This window comes from Bos indicus x Bos taurus, chromosome 8, assembly GCF_003369695.1.
Source record: "Bos indicus x Bos taurus breed Angus x Brahman F1 hybrid chromosome 8, Bos_hybrid_MaternalHap_v2.0, whole genome shotgun sequence".
NCBI lineage: Eukaryota > Metazoa > Chordata > Mammalia > Artiodactyla > Bovidae > Bos > Bos indicus x Bos taurus.
The window spans coordinates 40,915,290-40,938,139 of record NC_040083.1 but is presented as its reverse complement, the minus strand read 5'-3'; the positions used below and the strand labels follow the sequence as shown (position 1 = coordinate 40,938,139).

The 22,850-nt window shown below is 38.1% G+C and overlaps 1 protein-coding gene across 3 annotated transcripts in view; it reads right to left on the bottom strand.

The window, feature by feature from the left end:
* The window catches only part of RFX3 (regulatory factor X3), a 331,048-nt gene that overhangs the window by 170,769 nt on the left and 137,429 nt on the right, over positions 1–22,850 (bottom strand). For all 3 annotated transcript variants that reach the window (XM_027549369.1, XM_027549367.1, XM_027549370.1), the window contains one exon: positions 21,907–22,031. In XM_027549369.1, the coding sequence (XP_027405170.1) occupies positions 21,907–22,023 (117 nt within the window). In that variant the 5' untranslated portion in view covers positions 22,024–22,031. The remainder of the gene's footprint in view (positions 1–21,906; positions 22,032–22,850) is intronic.

Below are 22,850 nucleotides of genomic sequence, written 5' to 3'. Positions count from 1 at the left end.
AGTTTCAGACTTTATTTTTTGGGGCTCCAAAATCACTGCAGATGGTGACTACAGCCATGAAATTAAAAGACGCTTACTCCTTGGAAGGAAAGTTATGACCAACCTAGACAGCATTTTAAAAAGTAGAGACATTACTTTGTCAACACAGGTCTGTCTAGTCAAGGCTATGGTTTTTCCAGTGGTCATGTATGGATGTGAGAGTTCGACTATAAGGAAAGCAGAGCGCTAAAGAATTGATGCTTTTGAACTGTGGTGTTGGAGAAGACTCTTGAGAGTGCCTTGGACTGCAAGGAGATCCAACCAGTCCATCCTAAAGGAGATCAGTCCTGGGTGTTCATTGGAAGGACTGATGTTGAAGCTGAAACTCCAATACTTTGGCCACCTCATGCGAAGAGCTGACTCATTGGAAAAGACCCTGATGCTGGGAAAGATTGAGGGCAGGAGGAGAAGGGGACAAGAGAGGATAGATGGTTGGATGGCATCAACAACTCAATGGACATGGGTTTGGATGGACTCTGGGAGTTGGTGATAGGGAGGCCTGGCGTGCTGCAGTTCATGGGGTCCAAAGAGTCAGACACGACTGAGTGACTGAAAAATATAAATAATGTTAACTTTTGTATAAACCACAAAAGACCCAGAACAGCCAAATCAATCTTGAGAAAGACAACAAAGCTGGAGGAATCATGCTCCCTGATGCAAATCTATACTATAAAGCTACAGCAATCAAAACAGAATAGTACTGGCACAAAAAGAGACATACAACCAATGAGACAGAGTCCAGGGATAAATCCATGCTTATATGGTCACCTAAGCCTTGACGAGAGCACTAAGAATACACAATGGGGAAAGAATAATCTGTTCAATAAATGGTGTTGGGAAAACTGGAAAGCTACATGCAAAAGAATTTTCTTATACTACATATAATAATAAACTCAAAATAAATTAAAAACTTAAATATAAGACATGAAACCACAAAACTTCTAGAAGAATATACAAGCAGTAAACTATCTGACATCAGCCTTAGTAGTATTTTTCTGATTTGTCTCCTCAGGTAAGGGCAACAAAGGCAAAGTAAAACAAATGGGGTTATGTCAAACAAAAAAGCTTTTGCAGTGAAGGAAACCATCAAAAAAATGAAAAGACAACACACTGAATGGGCAAAGGTATTTTCAAATGATGCATCTGCTAAAGGGTTAACATCCAAAATATATAAAGAACTCTTACAACTCAGTTTCAGAAAAAAAAAAAAAAAAATGCAATTTAAAAAATGGTCAAAGGGTCTGAATAGACATATTTCCAAAGAAACCATACCAATGGCCAATAGACACATAAAAGGATACTCAACATCACTAATTATCAGGGGAATACAAATCATCAAAAACACAACCAATACAAATACTGGTGAGGTTGTGGATAAAAAGGAAGAGTTGTGCACTGTCGCTGGGAATGTAAACTGGTGCAGCCACTACAGAAAACAGTATGGATGGTCTTCAGATAATTAAAAACAGAACCACCATATGATCTAGCAATTCTACTTCTGGGTATTTATATGAAGAAAACAAAAACCCCTATGCTAACTGCAGCATTATTTACAATAGCCAAGATATGGAAGCAATCTAATTGTCCACTGATGAGTGGATAAAAGAAGATAGGCTATGTATATATGTTATGTGTGTGTGTAAGGATTATTATTCAGCCATAAAACAAACGAATTCTTGCCATTTGCAACAACATAAATAGATCTCTAGCGTATTATGCTAAATGAAATAAGTCAGGCAAAGACAAATACTGTATGACTTCACTTATATGTGGAGCCTAAAACACAAAGCAAATAAAACGGATACAGACTCACAGATACAGAGGAAAAAACAATGGCTGCAAAAGGGGGAAAAGGGGTGAATAGAAGGGTGAAATAGGTGAAGGAGATTAAGAGGGGCAAATTTAAGATTACAAAATAAATACGGCATGGGGATGTAACATACAGCTTAGTGAATACGGTCACTAATATTGTAATAACCTTGTATGTTGACAGATGTTTACCAGACTTATTGTGGTGATCATTTGGTGATGAATTTAAATGTCAGATCCCTATGGTATATACTTGAAACTATAATATTGTACATCAACTATATTTCAAGAAAAATAAATAAATAAAATATTTTTCAAAAGATGGGGGGCTACCATTACCCCCTCCTCTTCCTTTAGGATGCCTCATTTATACATGTGATAGATGTAAGTAATTAGTAATTTGCTATATTTCCTATTTTTAGTAAAAAATATAAGCAGCTATTGTAACATATTTTTCTCTTACTCTAATAAATCTTGCACAAATACAGGATGTAGAAGTTCTGCTTTGGATACATCTGAGACAGACCATTTATACTATTCAAAAAATTATAGTGTTTAAAAACTAGAGTATGTGTGTATGCACACTTAACTCTCAACATGTAATCAAGTATCTTCAGCCACTTATTTTAGAATGCACTTCAGTTTTACCTAGTTCACTAATTAATTCAATAAACATTTACTGAGTACTTATTATGTGTCAGGCAGATAAGGTATGCTAGGTTGTACTATAGTGGGAGCAAAAGAAGATATGGTATCTGGATCGTCAACTTAAGATACAGTTTTGGGGAAAGACACTAATCACATAAATCAGTTAAAATGAAAATCATTTCACAGCAATTAAATGGTCTGTGAGGGGAAGGCACAAGGGTCTAGGAGAGTGTAGAACAGAAAGCCTTAATTTTGGTTTGGGGACTAACCATGCTTCCTGGGGATGATGATTACAGACTTCAAGTGTTCAATAAAATATTATTATAACATATAAACATAAACCAAGGCATAAACAATGATAGCCGTGGGGCCAAATATTATGATAAACCTTCTTTTGCATTCAATCTATCTTGTAGTATCATTTATCCTTGATCATTTTCATATTAAGGTTGATTCTATTCCTCATTAGTCTCAAAAATTATAGCAGTCCAATCTCCTAGCACCAAAGAATTTTAAATACATATGAAAACACACTGAAATTGAAAGGCATTTTCAGTTATAATGCATAAATTAAGATAATCTTGACTATGTTCACACTTTTATTACAAACATTATCTAAATGAACACATATACACAGAATGGATTCCTAAGAAATCATCCATATATCACACTTTCAGGAGTACTGCTCTTTATAATCATTTTCTAACCTCCAGTTCTTAGCAGTGTCTGGTAAATGAACCAGCAATTTGTCCTCATATCTGCAAAATGCTTTGCAGTTTATAAAGCCATATCACAAAGATTTTCTCATTTGATTCTAATAACAACTCTGAGTGAATTATCTATTTTAAAATAAGCAAACTTAGGCTGGGTGATATTTTCTTCAAGAAGTTTCCCACAATTGCTCCCTCGCATCAACTGATTGACTTCCAAATTATATTATGTGTTTGTTTGTTTTTTTCCTATAGCTCTCTCTATAAACTTCAGCCATCACCGTTCTCTATGTCATCTTCTGGTCAACTGTCCATTTCTTTGACCTGACTTTAAAGTTTTTTATATGCCAGTAGAACATTACAGATGTTCAATCAATATTTGTCCAGTGAGGTTTTATGATACAGTTATGGAGACTAAACCATAGGGTGGTTAAAATGAGCTCAATACCATGTAGCTTATTGTGGCAGAACTAAAATTCTGACTTACTCACACCTTCTGAGATCAAATTCTAGTCACTGTTCCTTCAGTCTATATCTCTAATATTTGAGGCAGTATTATTGCTTTATAGGGGCTTCCACAATGGCTCAGCAGGTAAAAAAATCTGCCTGCAATGCAGGAGACAAGGGAAACATGGGTTCAATCCCTAGGTCAGGAAGATCCCCTGGAGAAGGAAATGGTAACACACTCCAGTACCCTTGTCTGGGAAATCCCACGAACAGAGGAGTCTGGTGGACTTTAGTCCACCAAGATTCAAGAGGTGGCCATGACTTAGCAACTAAACCACCACCACCATTGCTTCATTGAAGTATAACAACAAAAACTGCATTTCTTCAATACTAATTTAAAGTATTATGAACCAAAACAAAGGTATGAATCTAATTTAAGCTCAAAATTCAAAAACGTTTTCCACGTGTGAAATAAACTGTCTACTGAGATCAATTAGCACTTTCAGGAGTCTATTTTCATACTGACAAAAGAGTATGGGTTTTGTTTATTACACTAGCTTCTGTAGATCATATATTTTTTTCCTAGATAGTGTTCCCTGATGGTCTTTTGCTTTGTTACTTTTAATATCTAACTAAAATAAATAACTAAAGAAATACATTCTCTGAAACCTCTATGAAATGACTGGAAAATGAGTTTTAAGTGTATAAATATCTACCACATCAATGAAACAAACACCTTAGTGAACCACAATGTCAGAGCAAAGCCTTGAAAATCAGCACAATAACAGAAAAGCTAGTCATAAAAAGGTTTTGCATGGAATAATTATGTTACCAACAGTCATAAACAGAGGATTGTAATCAATGGCCTACTCAGTCTCATCAAAAACTCAGAAAAAAATGATTCAGTTCAGTTCAGTTTAGTCGCTCAGTCGTGTCCGACTCTTTGCGACTCCATGAATCGCAGCACGCCAGGCCTCCCTGTCCATCACCAACTCCCGGAGTTCACTCAAACTCACGTCCATTGGGTCGTTGATGCCATCCAGCCATCTCATCCTCTGGCGTCCCCTTCTCCTCCTGCCCCCAATGCCTCTCAGCATCAGAGTCTTTTCCAGTGAGTCAACTCTTTGCATGAGGTGGCCAAGTACTGGAGTTTCAGCTTTAGCATCATTCCTTCCAAAGAAATCCCAGGGCTGATCTCCTTCAGAATGGACTGGTTGGATCTCCTTGCAGTCCAAGGGACTCTCAAGAGTCTTCTCCAACACCACAGTTCAAAAGCATCAATTCTTCGGTGCTCAGCTTTCTTCACCATCCAACTCTTACATCCATACATGACACAGGAAAAACCATAGCCTTGACTAGACGGACCTTTGTTGGCAAAGGTCCAACAAAGGTTGTCTCTCCTTTTCAATAAGCTGTCTAGGTTGGTTATAACTTTTCTTCCAAGGAGTAAGCGTCTTTTAATTTCATGGCTAAAGTCACCATCTGCAGTGATTTTGGAGCCCAAAAAATAAAGTCTGACACTGTTTCCTTATCTATTTCCCATGAAGTGAAGGGACCAGATGCCACGATCTTCATTTTCTGAATGTTGAGCTTTAAGCCAACTTTTTCACTCTCTTCTTTCACTTTCATCAAGAGGCTTTTGAGTTCCTCTTCACTTTCTGCCATAAAGGTGGTGTCATCTGCATATCTGAGGTTGTTGATATTTCTCCCAGCAATCTTGATTCCAGCTTGTGCTTCCTCCAGCCCAGCGTTTCTCATGATGTACTCTGCATATAAGTTCAATAAGCAGTGTGACAATATACAGCCTTGACGTACTCCTTTTCCTATCTGGAACCAGTCTGTTGTTCCATGTCCAGTTCTAACTGTTGCTTCCTGACCTGCATACAGGTTTCTCAAGAGCCAGGTCAGGTGGTCTGGTATTCCCATCTCTTTCAGAATTTTCCACAGTTTCTTGTGATCCACAGAGTCAAAGGCTTTGGCATATTCAATAAAGCAGAAATACATGTTTTTCTGGTACTCTCTTGCTTTTTTGATGATCCAGCAGATGTTGACAATTTGATCTCGTGTTTCTCTGCCTTTTCTAAAACCAGCTTGAACATTTGGAATTTCACGGTTCACATATTGCTGAAGCCTGGCATGGAGAATTTTGAGCACTACTTTTCTAGTGTGTGAGATGAGTGCAATTGTGCGGTAGTTTGAGCATTCTTTGGCATTGCCTTTCTTTGGGATTGGAATGAAAACGGACCTTTTCCAGTCCTGTGGCCACTGCTGAGTTTTCCAAATTTGCTGGCATATTGAGTGCAGCACTTTCACAGCATCATCTTTCAGGATTTGAAATAGCTCAACTGGAATTCCATTACCTCCACTAGCTTTGTTTGTAGTGATGCTTTCTAAGGCCCACTTGACTTCACATTCCAGGATGTCAAGCACTGGTGGCTGCGACGGTGCACAAGTGTGGCCGAGAGGAGCTACCCCACGTCTGAGGTCAGGGGTGGTGGCCGGGAGGAGCTACCCTTCGTCTGAGGTCAGGGGCAGTGGCAAAGAGGAGCTACGCCATTTCTTAGGTCAAGGGCAGCAGCGGGAGGAGCTATCCCCGCCCACACCCCACCCTCAGAGGCAAGGGGCAGTGGCCGGGAGGAGCTAGCCCACGCCCAAGGTCAGGGGTGGCGGCTGAGAGGAGCAACCCCATGTCCAAGGAGCGGTGGCTGCGCGGGCGCAGGAGGGCGGAGAGGAGCTACTTCACGTTCAAGGTCAGGAGGGGCGCGGTGAGGAGATACCCCTCGTCCAAGGTAAGGAGCAGCGGCTGCACTTTGCGGGAACAGCCGTGAAGAGATACCCAACATCCAAGGTAAGAGAAACCCAAGTAAGACGGTAGGAGTTGCAAGAGGGCATCAGAGGGCAGACACACTGAAACCATACTCACAGAAAACTAGTCAATCTAATCACACTAGGACCACAGCCTTGTCTAACTTAATGAAACTAAGCCATGCCCTGTGGGGCCACCCAAGATGGGCGGGTCATGGTGGAGAGGTCTGACAGAATGTGGTCCACTGGAGAAGGGAATGGCAAACCACTTCAGTATTCTTGCCTTGAGAACCCCATGAACAGTATGAAGAGGCAAAATGATAGGACACTGAAAGAGGAACTCCCCAGCTCAGTAGGTGCCCAATATGCTACTGGAGATCAGTGGAGAAATAACTCCAGAAACAATGAAGGGATGGAACCAAAGCAAAAACAATACCCAGTTGGGGATGTGACTGGTGATAGAAGCAAGGTCCGATGCTGTAAAGAGCAATACTGCATAGGAACCTGGAATGTTAGGTCCATGAATCAAGGCAAATTGCAAGTGGTCAAACAAGAGATGGCAAGAGTGAACGTCGACATTCTAGGAATCAGGGAACTAAAATGGACTGGAATGGGTGAATTTAACTCAGATGACCATTGTATCTACTACTTCGGGCAGGAATCCCTCAGAAGAAATGGAGTAGCCATCATGGTCAACCAAAGAGTCCGAAATGCAGTATTTGGAAGCAATCTCAAAAACGACAGAATGATCTCTGTTCGTTTCCAGGGCAAACCATTCAGTATCACGGTAATCCAAGTCTATGCCCCAACCAGTAACGCTGAAGAAGCTGAAGTTGAAACGGTTTTATGAAGATCTACAAGACTTTTAGAACTAACACCCAAAAGAGATGTCCTTTTCATTATAGGGGACTGGAATGCAAAAGTAGGAAGTCAAGAAACACCTGGAGTAACAGGCAAATTTGGCCTTGGAGTACAGAATGAAGCAGGGCAAAGACTAATAGAGTTTTGCCAAAAGAACGCACTGGTCATAGCAAACACCCTCTTCCAACTAAAGTTTAGGTTCACTCAAAGTAAAATTAACTTGCTTACTATCACTCTTCCAAAAGTTCAGAAATAATTTTTCTCAGTTATTCCATTTATAGTTACATTTACAAAAAAAAAAAAAAAAAGCACAAAGCCTCATGTTAGTCTGTATTATAGTTTACCTCTGCTAGCAATAAGATAAAAAGCTACTCTGAGATGTATAAATGGGACAGTGCCTCTTTAAACCTGATTATATAATACTGACGATCATTTTTATTTAAGAATCATGTTTCTTCTTATATTTAAAGTGATCTCTTTTCTAATGTGTAACTTTTCTCATTTCTTTTCTCTTCTTTAATCCTACTATTTTTAAAATGTTGAGATTGCTAATAATGAGGAAGCACAGATCTAACAGAATCCAAAGCTATCAATACTTAACAACCTAGGAACACCATGTACTAAAGGGCAACAAGGGAAAAAAAAAAATCATAGCTTTGGTTAGTTATAGAGATTTCTGAGAAACAGCTTGACAAAGTTGTAAACCAAAAGTAAAAAGTTCTACATATTATTATTTTCAGTACTGACGCCTTTCTTTTTGTCACTCATTAAAACTGTACCTTACAGATATAAGACAATCTTTTAAACAATCTTTAAATATTACATTATAAGATAAAAAACTGTACCTCTTTATTGAATAAAAATCTATATTCTACCTCTTCTTCTATTCAATAATTAATGTATCAACTGTAGTATAAATTTGGGTGAGTTTAATTTTTTTAAAAGGCTGCTAATCAATTGATTTGTTCATTGGAAGGACTGATGCTGAGGCTGAAACTCCAATACTTTGGTCACTTCATGCTAAGAGTTGACCATTGGAAAAGACCCTCATGCTGGGAACAATTGGGGGCAGGAGGAGAAGGGGACGACAGAGGATGAGATGGCTGGATGGCATCACCAACTCGATGCACATGAGTTTGGGTGAACTCCGGGAGTTGGTGATGGAGAGGGAGGCCTGGCGTGCTGCAGTTCATGGGGTCACAAAGAGTCGGACACGAACTGAACTGAACCCATGTTTACTAAACACAATATTGTGATTAGTAGCTCAAATTATCACTTAACAAACCTTACCTCAAATTAGCACACTTATTTAAATTTTTTTATGTAGCTGCAGATTAGAAAAGGTGCAAGAGTCATGAGTCATATAAAATATTCCCAAGTTACTCTTTCTCCAGATTTTCCAAATGACATTTTACTACATTTAGTTTTATCATATTTTCCCTCTTTTTGTTGAAAGTTCTCTATTTACTGACGTTGGTACTTAAAATCTGAGTTTAGAGAGGGCTTTTAGCAAGCTTAAGGTTTATAATTTTTTATTTGATATTTACTTTGCTTAAGCAGCCCTTTATACCCCAGATGCACCTGCTTCACTAGTTTTACTTGTGGGATCTTCAAAAATGCATTGTGATTGATTCATAGAACTAAAATTTATCCTTCTTGATATAAAATATATCATGTTCTTCATCATGAGACTGTCCAGCTATGTCTGTAGGTTTATACCATATCTTATTATACATTATATGACTGCTTTATTTCTATAGGGTGTGGCTTAGGAGCTCAGGTCCTGAAGACAGGTATCTTGGGTTTGATGGTGACCTGAAAGAATCATGGCTGAAGGAAGGTATATTAGTTAAACATCAGGTTGAGGATTTAGCACTGAACTACCAATCAGCCAGGATAAAGAGGTGGCTGTGATTTCCACTCAGGAGTAAGTCTATTAGTTTGTAAGGGCCGTAAGAAAAATGAAACCTCAGTGTCCCAGCAGAAATGGCTTTGACTGATATCAACACAAGCTTTTAAATAAAATAAAGAGCCATTCAATGTGTGTCTATTTCTAAAATCAGCCCTGGATAAAAGGAGGAGCAGAATGATCATTTTTCATGAACGGAAATGTTATGTTACTTATGCCATGGAATAAACCTTATGATATGCTGGTTTAATACAGGTATTAAACTTGAAGAATTTTAATGGGTCATTCATTTGGCTATAAAAGAGTCCAGAGGAGGAGATGATTCTCAGCTTGTATACCGTATATCCCTAGAGGTTCCACTTCCCTGATAGCTCAGTTGGTAAAGAATCCACCTGCAATGCAGGAAACCCTGTTTCGATTCCTGGGTTGGGAAGATCTGCTGGAGAAGGGAAAGGCTACCCACTCCAGTACTCTGGCCTGGAGAATTCCATAGGTGAAAAGCATCTTGGGAGCTGTTAACAGGGGCAGAAGAAGTGGACAAGACCCAAGTCCTTTCCCCTCCATACACACAAGGATTGAGTCTGAAGAGCTCAAGCTATTGTATGATTTAGTATACTCCATCAATACAAACTGAGTATCTACTTGCTCAGCATTTATGGGTCCCATGAAAGAAGACTTTCAAAAAAATTATTTGTCAAATAACAATACAAATATAATGCCATTCTTGAAAGAAATATAACATCAATTCCACACACATACATTTTGTAATTATTATCTGAAAGTATACTTCTCAAATGTTAAGCACAGGCTGTCAAGGCCAAATGACTGTAATCCAAAGTATGTTATTTAAATTCTTTGATCCTCAGTTTCCTCACCTCCAATAATACCACCTACCCTTGTGGAGCTGTTTTAAGCTTTAGAAATAAAGAGCTGAGCATTAAGCACAGGAAATGGCACACAATAGGTGCTCAGTAGATAGCAGCTACTATTATTATTATTCATTGCTGTATCTGGATTTCTGACAAAGCAGAATGGTAGATGACTTCAAAATGAGAATTATTATTGAAAACCTAAATAGCTTATAGACCTCGACCAGTAGTCACGAAGCACTCCACCTCACCTCTCACTACTCAGGTCTCCCACCCACTCCTCCAGGCACTTTAACCCTGCTTCAGTTCCATCAACCCATGTTCTCCCTCACATCAGGTCTTCACAAACACCCTACTCTCAGAAGACTCTTCCTTTTATTTCCTCCCTGGTCACCTATATTCTTTAAATCTTAGCTTAAACATCACTTCCTCTGGGAAGACTTCTTTGACAAGCTGTTACTACAAATAACAACTTTCATTGCTTCTTCTCTTTCAAATACTGATGTCAAGGAGGCTCAGCTATATATATATATTGAGGTCTATATTGACAATGTATTTCTAGCACACGTAAAGAATTCCTCTGATTTACTTTGGTAAAGAGGGCAGGTGCTCTGTCTAAGTTGTGTTCCAATTTCTTCAAATTATATGTAAACAGAAGTGCCAGTTATTATAGTTTTCTATTTTCTACTTACAGGAAAAATTTTATAGGACAAACTGAACTTTTCAAACAAACAGAAAGTACTGATGTTGAAACTGATAGTTTGATAAGTGAATTTGATGACTCATAGGAAACATTACATGTCTCTAAGAACAAAATTATGGAATTGACTAAAATAAGTAGATAAAACTAAGTGATTATTGAAAAAGAAAATTTTCTGCAGTTCAGCTTTGGGAGGTCCTTTGGAATAGCTACATTAAATGAAAAGTGTAAGCCTCTTCTAGTTAGAAAACTGAATTCCAGGTCAAAGTAGCTATAGAATATTAATATATTATTCTCATTTTAATTTCTTAAGGTCATATCATACCACACCACCAAATTTGGTTCAAAATTATATTTTATGAACCAAGTAAAAACTGGAGGTGTTCCTGAATTCTACTGAAAAAACTGGCATTCCTCTAATCACTATGGTGACTACACTGGGTGACAGACCATCCAGGGTGAAGGACACCAGTGCTGACCTTGCCTCAGACCAAGTTGGTATCCACTCTGACCTAGAGCCTGAGTTTCAATAATTCACAATCCAGAGCAATACAAGGAAGAACCAGAGGTTCTCAGTAAATAAAACGGAAGCAGCTGGCTTTAAGACTAATGTAATTGCAGAAGATAAGTTACTTGACAATGGGGGCAAAGAGAGAGAGTCAAAGACCAACTCTTCTAGAAAAGGAGGTCAAATCCCACCCCCTCCAATTTTTCAAGAGACAAGTCTGATAATATTACCAGTACTACTGATAGTGATAAGAATGAAAATAATAATAGCAAAAAGAGAACTTTTATCAAAGGTTTATTATATGTCAGGTACTATTCTAAATTATTTAATAAATAGGTTATTTAATACTTTATCTAAGTATGTAAGACATAATTATTTTTATACAGTAGGGTATTCAGTCTTAGAAAATAAACTGTTAAAAGTCATATAACTAAAAAGAGCAAGAGTCAGGATTTAAATCCATGATTTCGACTATGAATCTCACTCTCTTAATCTGTACAAAACCTGATTTATTGATGAAATATCTCTCAAAGAAATAAAAGGAGAAAATCAAAATCCATGCAAAAAAAGAAATACATAACAGTCAAGAGAATCTAATGCTAAAGAAAAATCTAGAAAGACCCTAGAGAAAATTACTGGATTTCGCTCTGTCCAAGATAATCACGATGGCGTGATCACTCACCTAGAGCCAGATTCCTAGAATGTGAAGTCAAGTGGGCATTAGAAAGCACCACTACGAACAAAGCTAGTGGAGGTGATGGATTTCCAGTTAAACTATTTTAAATCCTGAAAGATGATGCTGTGAAAGTGCTGCACTCAATATGCCAGCAAAGTTGGAAAACTCAGCAGTGGCCACAGGACTGGAAAAGGTCCGTTTTCATTCCAATCCCAAAGAAAGGCAATGCCAAAGAATGCTCAAACTACCACACAATTGCACTCATCTCACATGCTAGTAAAGTAATGCTCAAAATTCTCCATGCCAGGCTTCAGCAATATGTGAACTGTGAACTTCCTGCTGTTCAAGCTGGTTTTAGAAAAGGCAGAGGAACCAGAGATCAAATTGCTAACATCCGCTGGATCATCAAAACAGCAAGAGAGTTCCAGAAAGACATCTATTTCTGCGTTACTGACTATGCCAAAGCCTTTGACTGTGTGGATCACAATAAACTGTGGAGAATTTTGAAAGAGATGGGAATACCAGACCACCTGACCTGGCTCTTGAGAAACCTGTATGCAGGTCAGGAAGCAACAGTTAGAACTGGACATGGAACAACAGACTGGTTCCAAATAGGAAAAGGAGTACGTCAAGGCTATATATTGTCACACTGCTTATTTAACTTATATGAAGAGTACATCATGAGAAACGCTGGGCTGGATGAAGCACAAGCTGGAATCAAAATTGCCGGGAGAAGTATCAATAACCTCATATATGCAGATGACACCACCCTTATGGCAGAAAGTGAAGAGGAACTCAAAAGCCTCTTGATGAAAGTGAAAGAAGAGAGTGAAAAAGTTGGCTTAAAGCTCAACATTCAGAAAATGAAGATCATGGCATCTGGTCCCATCACTTCATGGGAAATAGATGTGGAAACAGTGTCAGACTATTTTTTGGACTCCAAAATCACTGCAGATGGTGACTGCAGCCATGAAATTAAAAGACGCTTACTCCTTGGAAGGAAAGTTATGACCAACCTAGATAGCATATTCAAAAGCAGAGATATTACTTTGCCAACAAAGGTCCGTCTAGTCAAGGCTATGGTTTTTCCTGTGGTCATGTATGGATGTGAGAGTTGGACTGTGAAGAAAGCTGAGCACCGAAGAATTGATACTTTTGAACTGTGGTGTTGGAAAAGACTCTTGAGAGTCCCTTGGACTGCAAGGAGATCCAACCAGTCCATTCTAAAGAAGATTAGTCCTGGGTGTTCTTTGGAAAGAATGATGCTAAGGCTGAAACTCCAGTACTTTGGCCACCTCATGCAAAGAGTTGACTCATTGGAAAAGAGTCTGATGCTGGGAGGGATTAGGGGCAGGAGGAGAAGGGGACAACAGAGGATGAGATGGCTGAATGGCATCAACGACTCGATGGACGTGAGTTTGAGTGAACTCTGGGAGTTGGTGACGGACAGGGAGGCCTGGTGTGCTGCAATTCATGGGGTTGCAAAGAGTCGGACACAACTGAGCAACTGAACTGAACTGATAGTGCACAGTCCAATATTCTTGCCTGGAGAATTCCATGGACAGAGAAGCCTGGCAGACAGTAATCCTTGGGATCACAAAGAGTAGGACATAATTAGTCACTAACATTTTCACTTTCTAAGTGCACAGTATTCATTGCATGGGTAGCACCCAAATTTCATAGGATTTAAAGTGGTTAGACAAAAGGGAAATGTAATAGATAACTGTGATGTCTACGTGCAGGAAATTCGCAATAAGGGAATACCTAAAGAAACATTTCAACTGAAGAGGGAAAATACTAGGGAGGAGATACATGTAAAGATACCATACTCGAGCTCCCACAAGAGGTTCTTATGCAACATTGTTCCACAGCCCTCACTCCCAGTCCCCTTACCTCCTTTTACAACTCCTTGATTTCACCTGAGCTCTTCAATATTTCTATGAAGAAATGCCCTTTTCCAGTTTGTTTTTCTTGTGAACGCCAATTTTTCCTTCAGCACACAGTTCAAAGGTCACATCCTTGAAGACATCACTGACCCTCATTTCCAAAACAATTTTCATTTTTACTCCTAAGGAACTTTGTATCTAATTCTATAACAAATCCATCTCCATTAAAAGTTGGTTTCCAAGGCTTCCCTGGTGGCTCAGTGGTAAAGAGCCAATGCAGGAGACACGGGTTGGATCCATGGTCTGGGAATACCCCAAGTGCCAAGGAGCAACTGAGCTCATGGGCCACAACTATTGAGCCTGTGCCCTAAGCTTGTGAGCTGCAACTATATGGCTAGCAGGCAGCACTGCTGAAACCCATATGCCCTAGAGCTTGTGCTCTGCAACAAGAGAGGCTACTGCAATGACAAGCCCACGCATTACAACTGGAGAGTAGCCCCCGCCTGCTGCAACTAGAGAAAAGCCAACACAGCAACAGACACAGCACAGCCACAAATAAATAAGTAAGATCACTGGTTTCCTGAAATCAGGTACCAAACTGAATCACCTTTGAAACCCTAGCATTTACACAGTGCCTGGCATATTATTCTTAAAATATACTATCCAGAACTGTTAAGTTTTTAATAATTTTTAAATCTAGATGAGAAAATATTCTAAAGATCACTTAAAAGAGACTCAAAGGCTATAACTACCCAACTATTTAAATAGCAGTTCTTATTTTTACAAATATTCAGTACAGTTGGTCAACTAAAGAATCTTCTTATTGGGTTGGCACAATAAAATTTATTTTGATTATAAATCAGCATGTCCCTTCAAAGCACCTTTTTTTTTATATTGGATACTAAAAATTAGCAGCTCTGATTCTAAAAATAAATATGTTCCTCAAGAAGTAAAATTAATGTCTTTAAAAAAGTATTTTTACAAAAGACTTTCAACTGAAATTCATTTAAAAATATAACCCCACCTTTTAGGATGTCTGCCACAGCCTTAATTATGAAAACACTATGCCCTTAGGGGACTAAGCCAACGAGAATTAAGTCCCAAGTAAGAGAAAATGAGAGAAAAACATCTTTGTTTCTGTTGATTATATCAAATAATGGTCTGAAATGAAAAGAATTCCATTCATGCCCATTGAAGCTAGGATGAACAAGAAGCAAACCTCTTGACCCAGAACAGAGGAAAGATAGACAAGGAAGATGGATGCACTACCTGGGCCTTAGTTCTCCAAGCTAACACAGGGTTCCAACCACAATATTACTGATCAAATTTTAATCCAATAGAACATTCTGTTTTGGACTCAATATTTTATAGGCAATCATTTTTTCCTCTTAATCACTGTTGACTGCTTCCATCAGAAGAACTTTCTCATGGGTATACTGCTAATTACCATGGCTTCCTTCTGATTGTGATGATTTACTACACACAGGAACACGGAGAAGAGAAGTAAGGACAGAAATAATCCATTAAGCTGTGGCCTAAAGTGGGGAAGTCAGGAGCATTGATACCCAACATTAATCCCTAAAATCCATCTTCTAAGGGTTGTGGCACCATTTTAAAGATATCTATAAACCTAACCTTCTTGAAGATTGTCCTTTGCCTAACTGACAGTTCTGGTTGGATTTGTTTCCTACACGAAATGTCTTTTTGACCACATGATAATACGCTCACTCTCCAGGATGTACCATAACTTAAGTGGAAATGCTAAATGGGTGATAAATTGATACTAGACAAAAGGAAACAATATAGCCACATAGCTATTACATCCATTCTGTGAATTCAAATTATAAACAAAGAGTCAGTGCCTAAATAGGTGATTTATTTATACATATATTTAAAAATATATTTGTAAGAATATGTGTGTGTGTATATATATATATATATACATCTTTAACTGAATATAATCTTGAAATGAGCTTTTATCACATGAAAAGAAGTTTCAGTGTTGCAGTTTCAATGTTGAGTTCCCTGAGTCATTTACCCTGGATTTTTAATTCAGGTCCAGGGCAAGTAGGGTTAGAAGACCTCTCAAAATTAGGCATAAAATGACCAACTTGAACACGTATCTACAAGAAACTCTGACAAATCCCTCAAGGAAGGGATAGGGGAAGGGAGATTAGCACATTTCTAGTCATATTCGATAGAGACCTATTAGTTCAAAAGGGCTTTTTACAAATATGATAAGGATAAATAATATCAAGTTTGTAGTTTCTAATCAAGATACTGAACTTGAATGTTCTTATGTATTTTATTTAAATGGGCAACAGTGTCTGCATTTGTAAGCTGAGACTCTATGGCATTTTATGAATAATGAAATATTGGAAAAAATAGAAAATTTGATAAAGAATTATATAGTAATACCTCAAAATATCTTCTTAGAATTCTCCATTCCTAAATCAGATTGTCCAAGGAAAGTGACAAACTGATTCTTAACATCATACAGAATAAATTAAAACTAACTGAAATATTTTTAGAATAAACGTTTTGCTTGGTACTTACTACACAGTGAAATTAGAACCCTTAGGGTTTTGGAGAAATAAAACTATATATTAAGATTTTAAAATGTTCTGGTTTCTCAAAATTCCAATAAACTTAATATTACACTGTCTCAAAATTTAAAGATTCAGCTATGGGCTTTCTCTTTATACCAAATGGCCAAAGCAAGGAAAGCTAGAACACAATGAAAAGTTAAATCAATAGAAGCAACTACCTTGGACATCAATGCTATGATTTCAACATCCATCATGGGTCAGTGACAAGACTTGGAATATTTTAAACGCATCCTACCACAGTTTGCACTCATCTCACACGCTAGTAAAGTAATGCTCAAAATTCTCCAAGCCAGGCTTCAGCAACATGTGAACCGTGAACTTCCTGATGTTCAAGTTGGTTTTAGAAAAGGCAGAGGAACCAGAGATCAAATTGCCAACATCCGCTGGATCATAGAAAAAGCAAGAGAGTTCCAGAAAAACATCTATTTCTGCTTTATTGACTATGCCAAAGCCTTCACAAGAAACTGTGGAAAATTCTGAAAGAGATGGGAATACCAGACCACCTGATCTGCCTCTTGAGAAATTTGTATGCAAGTCAGGAAGCAACAATTAGAACTGGACATGGAACAACAGACTGGTTCCAAATAGGAAAAGGAGTACGTCAAGGCTGTATATTGTCACCCTGCTTATTGAACTTATACGCAGAGTACATCATGAGAAACGCTGGACTGGAAGAAACACAAGCTGGAATCAAGACTGCCGGGAGAAATAGCAATAACCTCATATATGCAGATGACACCACCCTTATGGCAGAAAGTGAAGAGGAACTCAAAAGCCTCTTGATGAAAGTGAAAGAGGAGAGTGAAAAAGTTGGCTTAAAGCTCAACATTCAGAAAACGAAGACCATGGCATTCGGTCCTACCACTTCATGGGAAATAGATGGGGAAACGGTGGAAACAGTGTCAGACTTTATTTTTCTGGGCTCCAAAATCACTAGATGGTGACTGCAGCCATGAAATTAAAAGATGCTTACTCCTTGGAAGGAAAGTTATGACCAACCTAGATAGCATATTCAAAAGCAGAGACATTACTTTGCCAACAAAGGTTCATCTAGTCAAGGCTATGGTTTTTCCTGTGGTCATGTATGGATGTGAGAGTTGGACTATGAAGAAGGCTGAGCGCCGAAGAATTGATGCTTTTGAACTGTGGTGTTGGAGAAGACTCTTGAGAGTCCCTTGGACTGCAAGGAGATCCAACCAGTCCATTCTGAAGGAGATCAGCCCTTGGATTTTTTTGGAGGGAATGATGCTGAAGCTGAAACTCCAATACTTTGGCCACCTCATGAGAAGAGTTGACTCACTGGAAAAGACTCTGATGCTCGGGGATTGGGGGCCGGAGGAGAAGGGGACAACAGAGGATGAGATGGCTGGATGGCATCACTGACTCGATGGACGTGAGTCTGAGTGAACTCCGGGAGTTGGTGATGGACAGGGAGGCCTGGCATGCTGCGATTCATGGGGTTGCAAAGAGTTGGACACGACTGAGCGACTGATCTGATCTGATCTGACCACAGTTTGAAAAAAGATGACATCAGCATATTAACAATACAAAGATGTCAGAATAATAAGAAATTATAGCACCTATCTTATCAGTTATAGACAATCTATATTCACAGAAACACTTTTAGAATGCACTGGGGATCTTCAAATATGTCACTGTTCTAGAAGAGAGGAAAGGCAAGGAGAGGAGAGGAGAGAGGAGGGAAGGGAAAGGAGGAGAAGGGAGGAGAGATGAGAAAGGGAGGCAAAGGGAGGTGAGGAAGAAGAAAGAAAGGAAAGGAGGAATGGAGACAGGAAGGGAGGAAGGAAGGAAAGGACAGAGTAGACAAAATCTTTCCCAATAAGATAAGCCTGGAAGGACAATATAACAAGCATTTCCAGGCATATATCACAAGAACCCATTATGTGAAATAAAGTACTTTGTTGACAAAAAGAAAATGAAAGCTCTCAAATTCTTTGCTTGGTGTAAGGGGACCAGGTTGTCACCTGCCTTGAATGTCCTAGAGGAAAGAACTTGAGTGACTGAAAAATATGCCTGTTGGAAACGAGTCATGTGGCATAACCATAAAGTTTTCTATACTGTGTTCCATACGTACATGAGATTATTTTTTTATAAGGATATGAACAAAGTGTGTGTGTATATGTGTAATTTTCTATTTATAGCTGGTGATATTGATTTTCTACTTCTGTTAGGAACTTAGTTTTTTTTTAATATATATTTAATATAAAAGTGATTCTATTTAAGAAGCAATCAGATCTCCTCTATCAACTCTGTGCAATGAGGGGACTGGCCTTCCCTAACTATGGTGAAAGTCTTAACGTTTATTCTTTGGTTTAACCTCTGCACTGAGGAAACCAAGTACAGGTGAAACCATATTGAAAAGAAGGATTCAGTGAATTAGCACAAGAAATATCCAACTATCTTTCCTTACTCAGCTCCCCAGGCTACTAAGCATTCACCCGCCAGGCAAGAAGTTGAAGTTGTCTTTAAAAATATGACCGCCTCAAGAGGAAAAAAAGTACTGAACATCAGAAGGTCCCCAGTTAAAAAGCCCAGTCAAGTGACTCTATACTGAAGTCAGCAAAGTCACTGATGCATTCAAATCAGGCTTTTATCCCCACATTTTAAAATATGAATAAACCCTCAAAGATTATCAGGTATTTCAGAAAAGTTTCTAATACAAAAGACAGGCCAGAAAAAAATTATTCTACATGAAAGAAAGAGACTATATGAGAAGAAAATTTCACAAACTTGAAAAATTAATACCTTGAGAGAGAGAAAAAAAGACACTATAAACAGGAAATAAAGCATGATGTTATAAAAAGGGCCATATAAGGAATTTTTTAAAGCTCTTAAAAATTAAAATTATGGTAACAGAAATGAAAAGCAATAGATGGGATGAAAGATGAAACTAAAAACAGAACCAAAAAGTCCAAAAAGTGAAAAAGGAGAAAAAAGAGGGGAGGTAATCATAAATGGGGGAAAAAAAAAAAAAGAATAAAAACTCCCAGTACTGGAGAACATGAGTGTCCCTGAGATTGAATAGGCTCATCAAGGTTCCAGCACAATGTATGGGAATAGGCCCATATCAAGACATGAAATTTCAAGAAACTGGGATTTAAAACATGAGAGAAAAAAACATATAGGTTGCATACAATGGATCAGGAATCAGAACAGTCTTTCACTTTTCCATAGCAATTCTGAAAACTGGAAGACATTGGAACAATTCCCTCAAGATTCTGAAGAAAAAGATATCCAACCCCTAATTCTATACCCATCCAACAACCAAACTGTGAAATAAATTCCCTCTCAGACACAAAAGAGTGCAAAATATACCATTTCTTAGGATGTTACTGCAAGTCGTGCTTTAGCAAATAAAGAAAGAGTTTAAGACACTGATTTAGGAAACAGGAAAGCCAACATAACAGAGAAAAGGGAAATCCCAGGATGATGGGCAAAGGGATTGCCCAGGATGGGGCTGAGCAAAGACCATCCATTCCAGACTAGAGCAGGTCAGAATGATCTGAGACTTATTCAACGGGACACATAATCATTAAATGCAAGGAAATTAAATGAGTTTTACAAAAACGAAAAGTAATCACAGCTCACTAGATAGATCTGAATAGTTTTTATACGTCACGAGAATATAAACATTAATGATATATCAAAATTATAGCATAACTATTAGGTTGAAACGTATGAAATTGCTGTTTTTGTAGATCAAAAATTCCACATAGTTCAACCTAGTGTATCAGGAGCCTCTGGGACAGAAAAAGTGTGTGTGTGCATGCACACAAGCATATGTTAAGGACTAACTAGAAAGAAAAGTGTGATACAAAAATGTTTAAAACTAAAAAAATCAAGAAACAGTAAAATAAACACTGCTTGCCTCTGAGAAGGAATAGAGGGAGGGTGAGGACTGCTTTTTTTTTAAATAACAAACTTGCTAAACTATTTTGACCTGTAGCAAACATCTAATAACACTAAATTTAATTTTTAAAAAATGTTTCTTGAAAAGGAAGGAAGGAAAAAAGGAAGAAAAGGGAAAGGAGAAAGAGAGAAAGAAAAGACAGTCCCGGAGTGAAGGCCAGGTGCACTTATCACACACACTTCAAGTTCTCAAGGGAGCACCTTCTGGAGAAAAGAGCAGGCTCTCCACTGCACTGCCATCAGAGACAGGAATACTCAAGGCCATTCTTCCTCCACGCAACAAACAACAAACAACAAACCACAGTGAGTATAACTGCTCAATATGTACTTAATATTGGTAGGCTGTTGAACTATCTTCTTAAAATTATATATAACATTGTTCCAATAGTTCTTTGGATGATATGCCATAAGCTACTCTCTTCTGAATAATGTTCAGAGTCTTGAAATTGGTGATGACATCAATGATACCATTGTATTATACAGAACAGAGAGAAGAGTGTGCTGAGATTTATATATAAAAGAAATAATTGTGACAGATGTCTTCATTTACACTGAGAGTCCAAGACCCTTCTCCATGATTCTGGCACTCCCCCTGCCCATCCCACTTCTATCTCCTGAGAAGAACATAACCTTGAGTCCTTCTGTCTATAATTTAAGAAAAGTTATCCCTTTACCCAAAGACTTATTTATATTGCAATTTCAAAAGCACATTTGCTAAAGATTTTCTTTGATACTGAGAAATTACAGGAAAATTATCTTTCTCACATATTTTCTCACCATTCTTTAGAAGAAATGACAGGCCAATGTATTCACAATCCAAAGGAGAACTATTAACTGGCACAAAATAACACTATTTTGTCAGTAGCTTTCCAAAACAAGCTCAGTGTCCCAAGTATGAATAAGCCTTGTAGTAAACATGTGATGATGAATTCATTCTCAATTTTTTAAGTGGCATGACTCAGACTTTCAGACCTTTAAGATAATTTAATTTTCATTAAACAGTATCAGTCACCATAACACCCAGGCACCTTCCAAAATATCACAAACGCAAAATCCCTTCCTGTAGGGTACAAACATCCTCTCCTTTATCAAATACTACCATAAGCCAATTACATAAAAATATGAGTGCCGACATTTCAATAAGAAAGAAATAGGAAGATGTGATAAAGAATAAGGAGGGGTGAAGAGGAGGAGAAAACCCAGTTAGAGTGGTCAAGTCAGAAACAAATGCTCTGTTTAGGACTTAAGAGGCTCTTTTGGAAGATGGATTATAGTTTGAGTGTTTATCTTTGTATCCCTATAGCCTATCTCAGAAAGAACTTGGCACACCAGAAAATGCTCAAGGAACATTTGCTGACTTTATCTAAGAACTGAACAAGGTCAGTTTTGGTACCCATTGTGCCAGAAAGTATTATCCGAATCATTTCTTCAACACAGCTATGTTGGAGGGGCAGCTCAAGGAGATGCACAGCATCCTCTCTGGGAACAGCAGCTCCTTACCTGTTGTTGGACCGGTACTTGCTGTACCACCTGTGTAGGCACTGCTGCTTGACTAGCCACAGATGTCTGTAAAGTCACTGTCGAACCTGTGTCCGACCCGGTCTCTGACGTCTGCATGATGGTCTCTGAAATTTATTAAAACAGAAAGAAAGTTTAAAATGCTCTTCTCATATGACTAGATGCATCACATTGCTCTTAACATCCTACACTGAGACTAACTTTCTACTCCCAGAATATCTCTAACTCCACCCAACATGCTCTCTTGATATTCCATGCATGGTTATAGTCATGTTGACCACTTTTAAAATCAATATAGAAAATTTCTAATCTACATTTTAAAAATCTCCAGAAATACCTCTTATTTTGAGGCTATAAAGGTTGAACTTCAATGAGGTCTCATCTGTTATAAGCTGTTTCAAGCACACTATAAACTAGTCATATTGTAAATTATGTGAAGACTTAATTCTCATAACACAAACCTTAACTGGATGCAAATGTCATAAATTGTACTTTCTCAACACTTTTATAAACTATAGGATGTCACTGGAAGTGTACAATTTAGAATAAATTATTTCTGAGGTCCAACTTTCGAACTCAATATTCACTGACTTTTAAAAATTAATGTGTATATATAAACCAATCGATATATCCTAAACTTAGCCACAGGATCAAGCTCACTGATTTTCTTGCCTGTGGGATGATATGGTGCTAAAATTACAGTTAAATTATATTCTTACACAAAGAAAGCCAAACAACAATAATGTTGAATATTTTGAAAGATAAGGAGGATCACTATTACCTAGTGACATTTGCAAACAAAGACACGAAATTTTACCATCTCTCATTCACAACAACATGGCATATTTTTCAGTTCTTATGTGCCTACCTTACTAAATTAAGGATTTAATAACTAAATCAGGATTAAATTTTACAGTGTACATTCA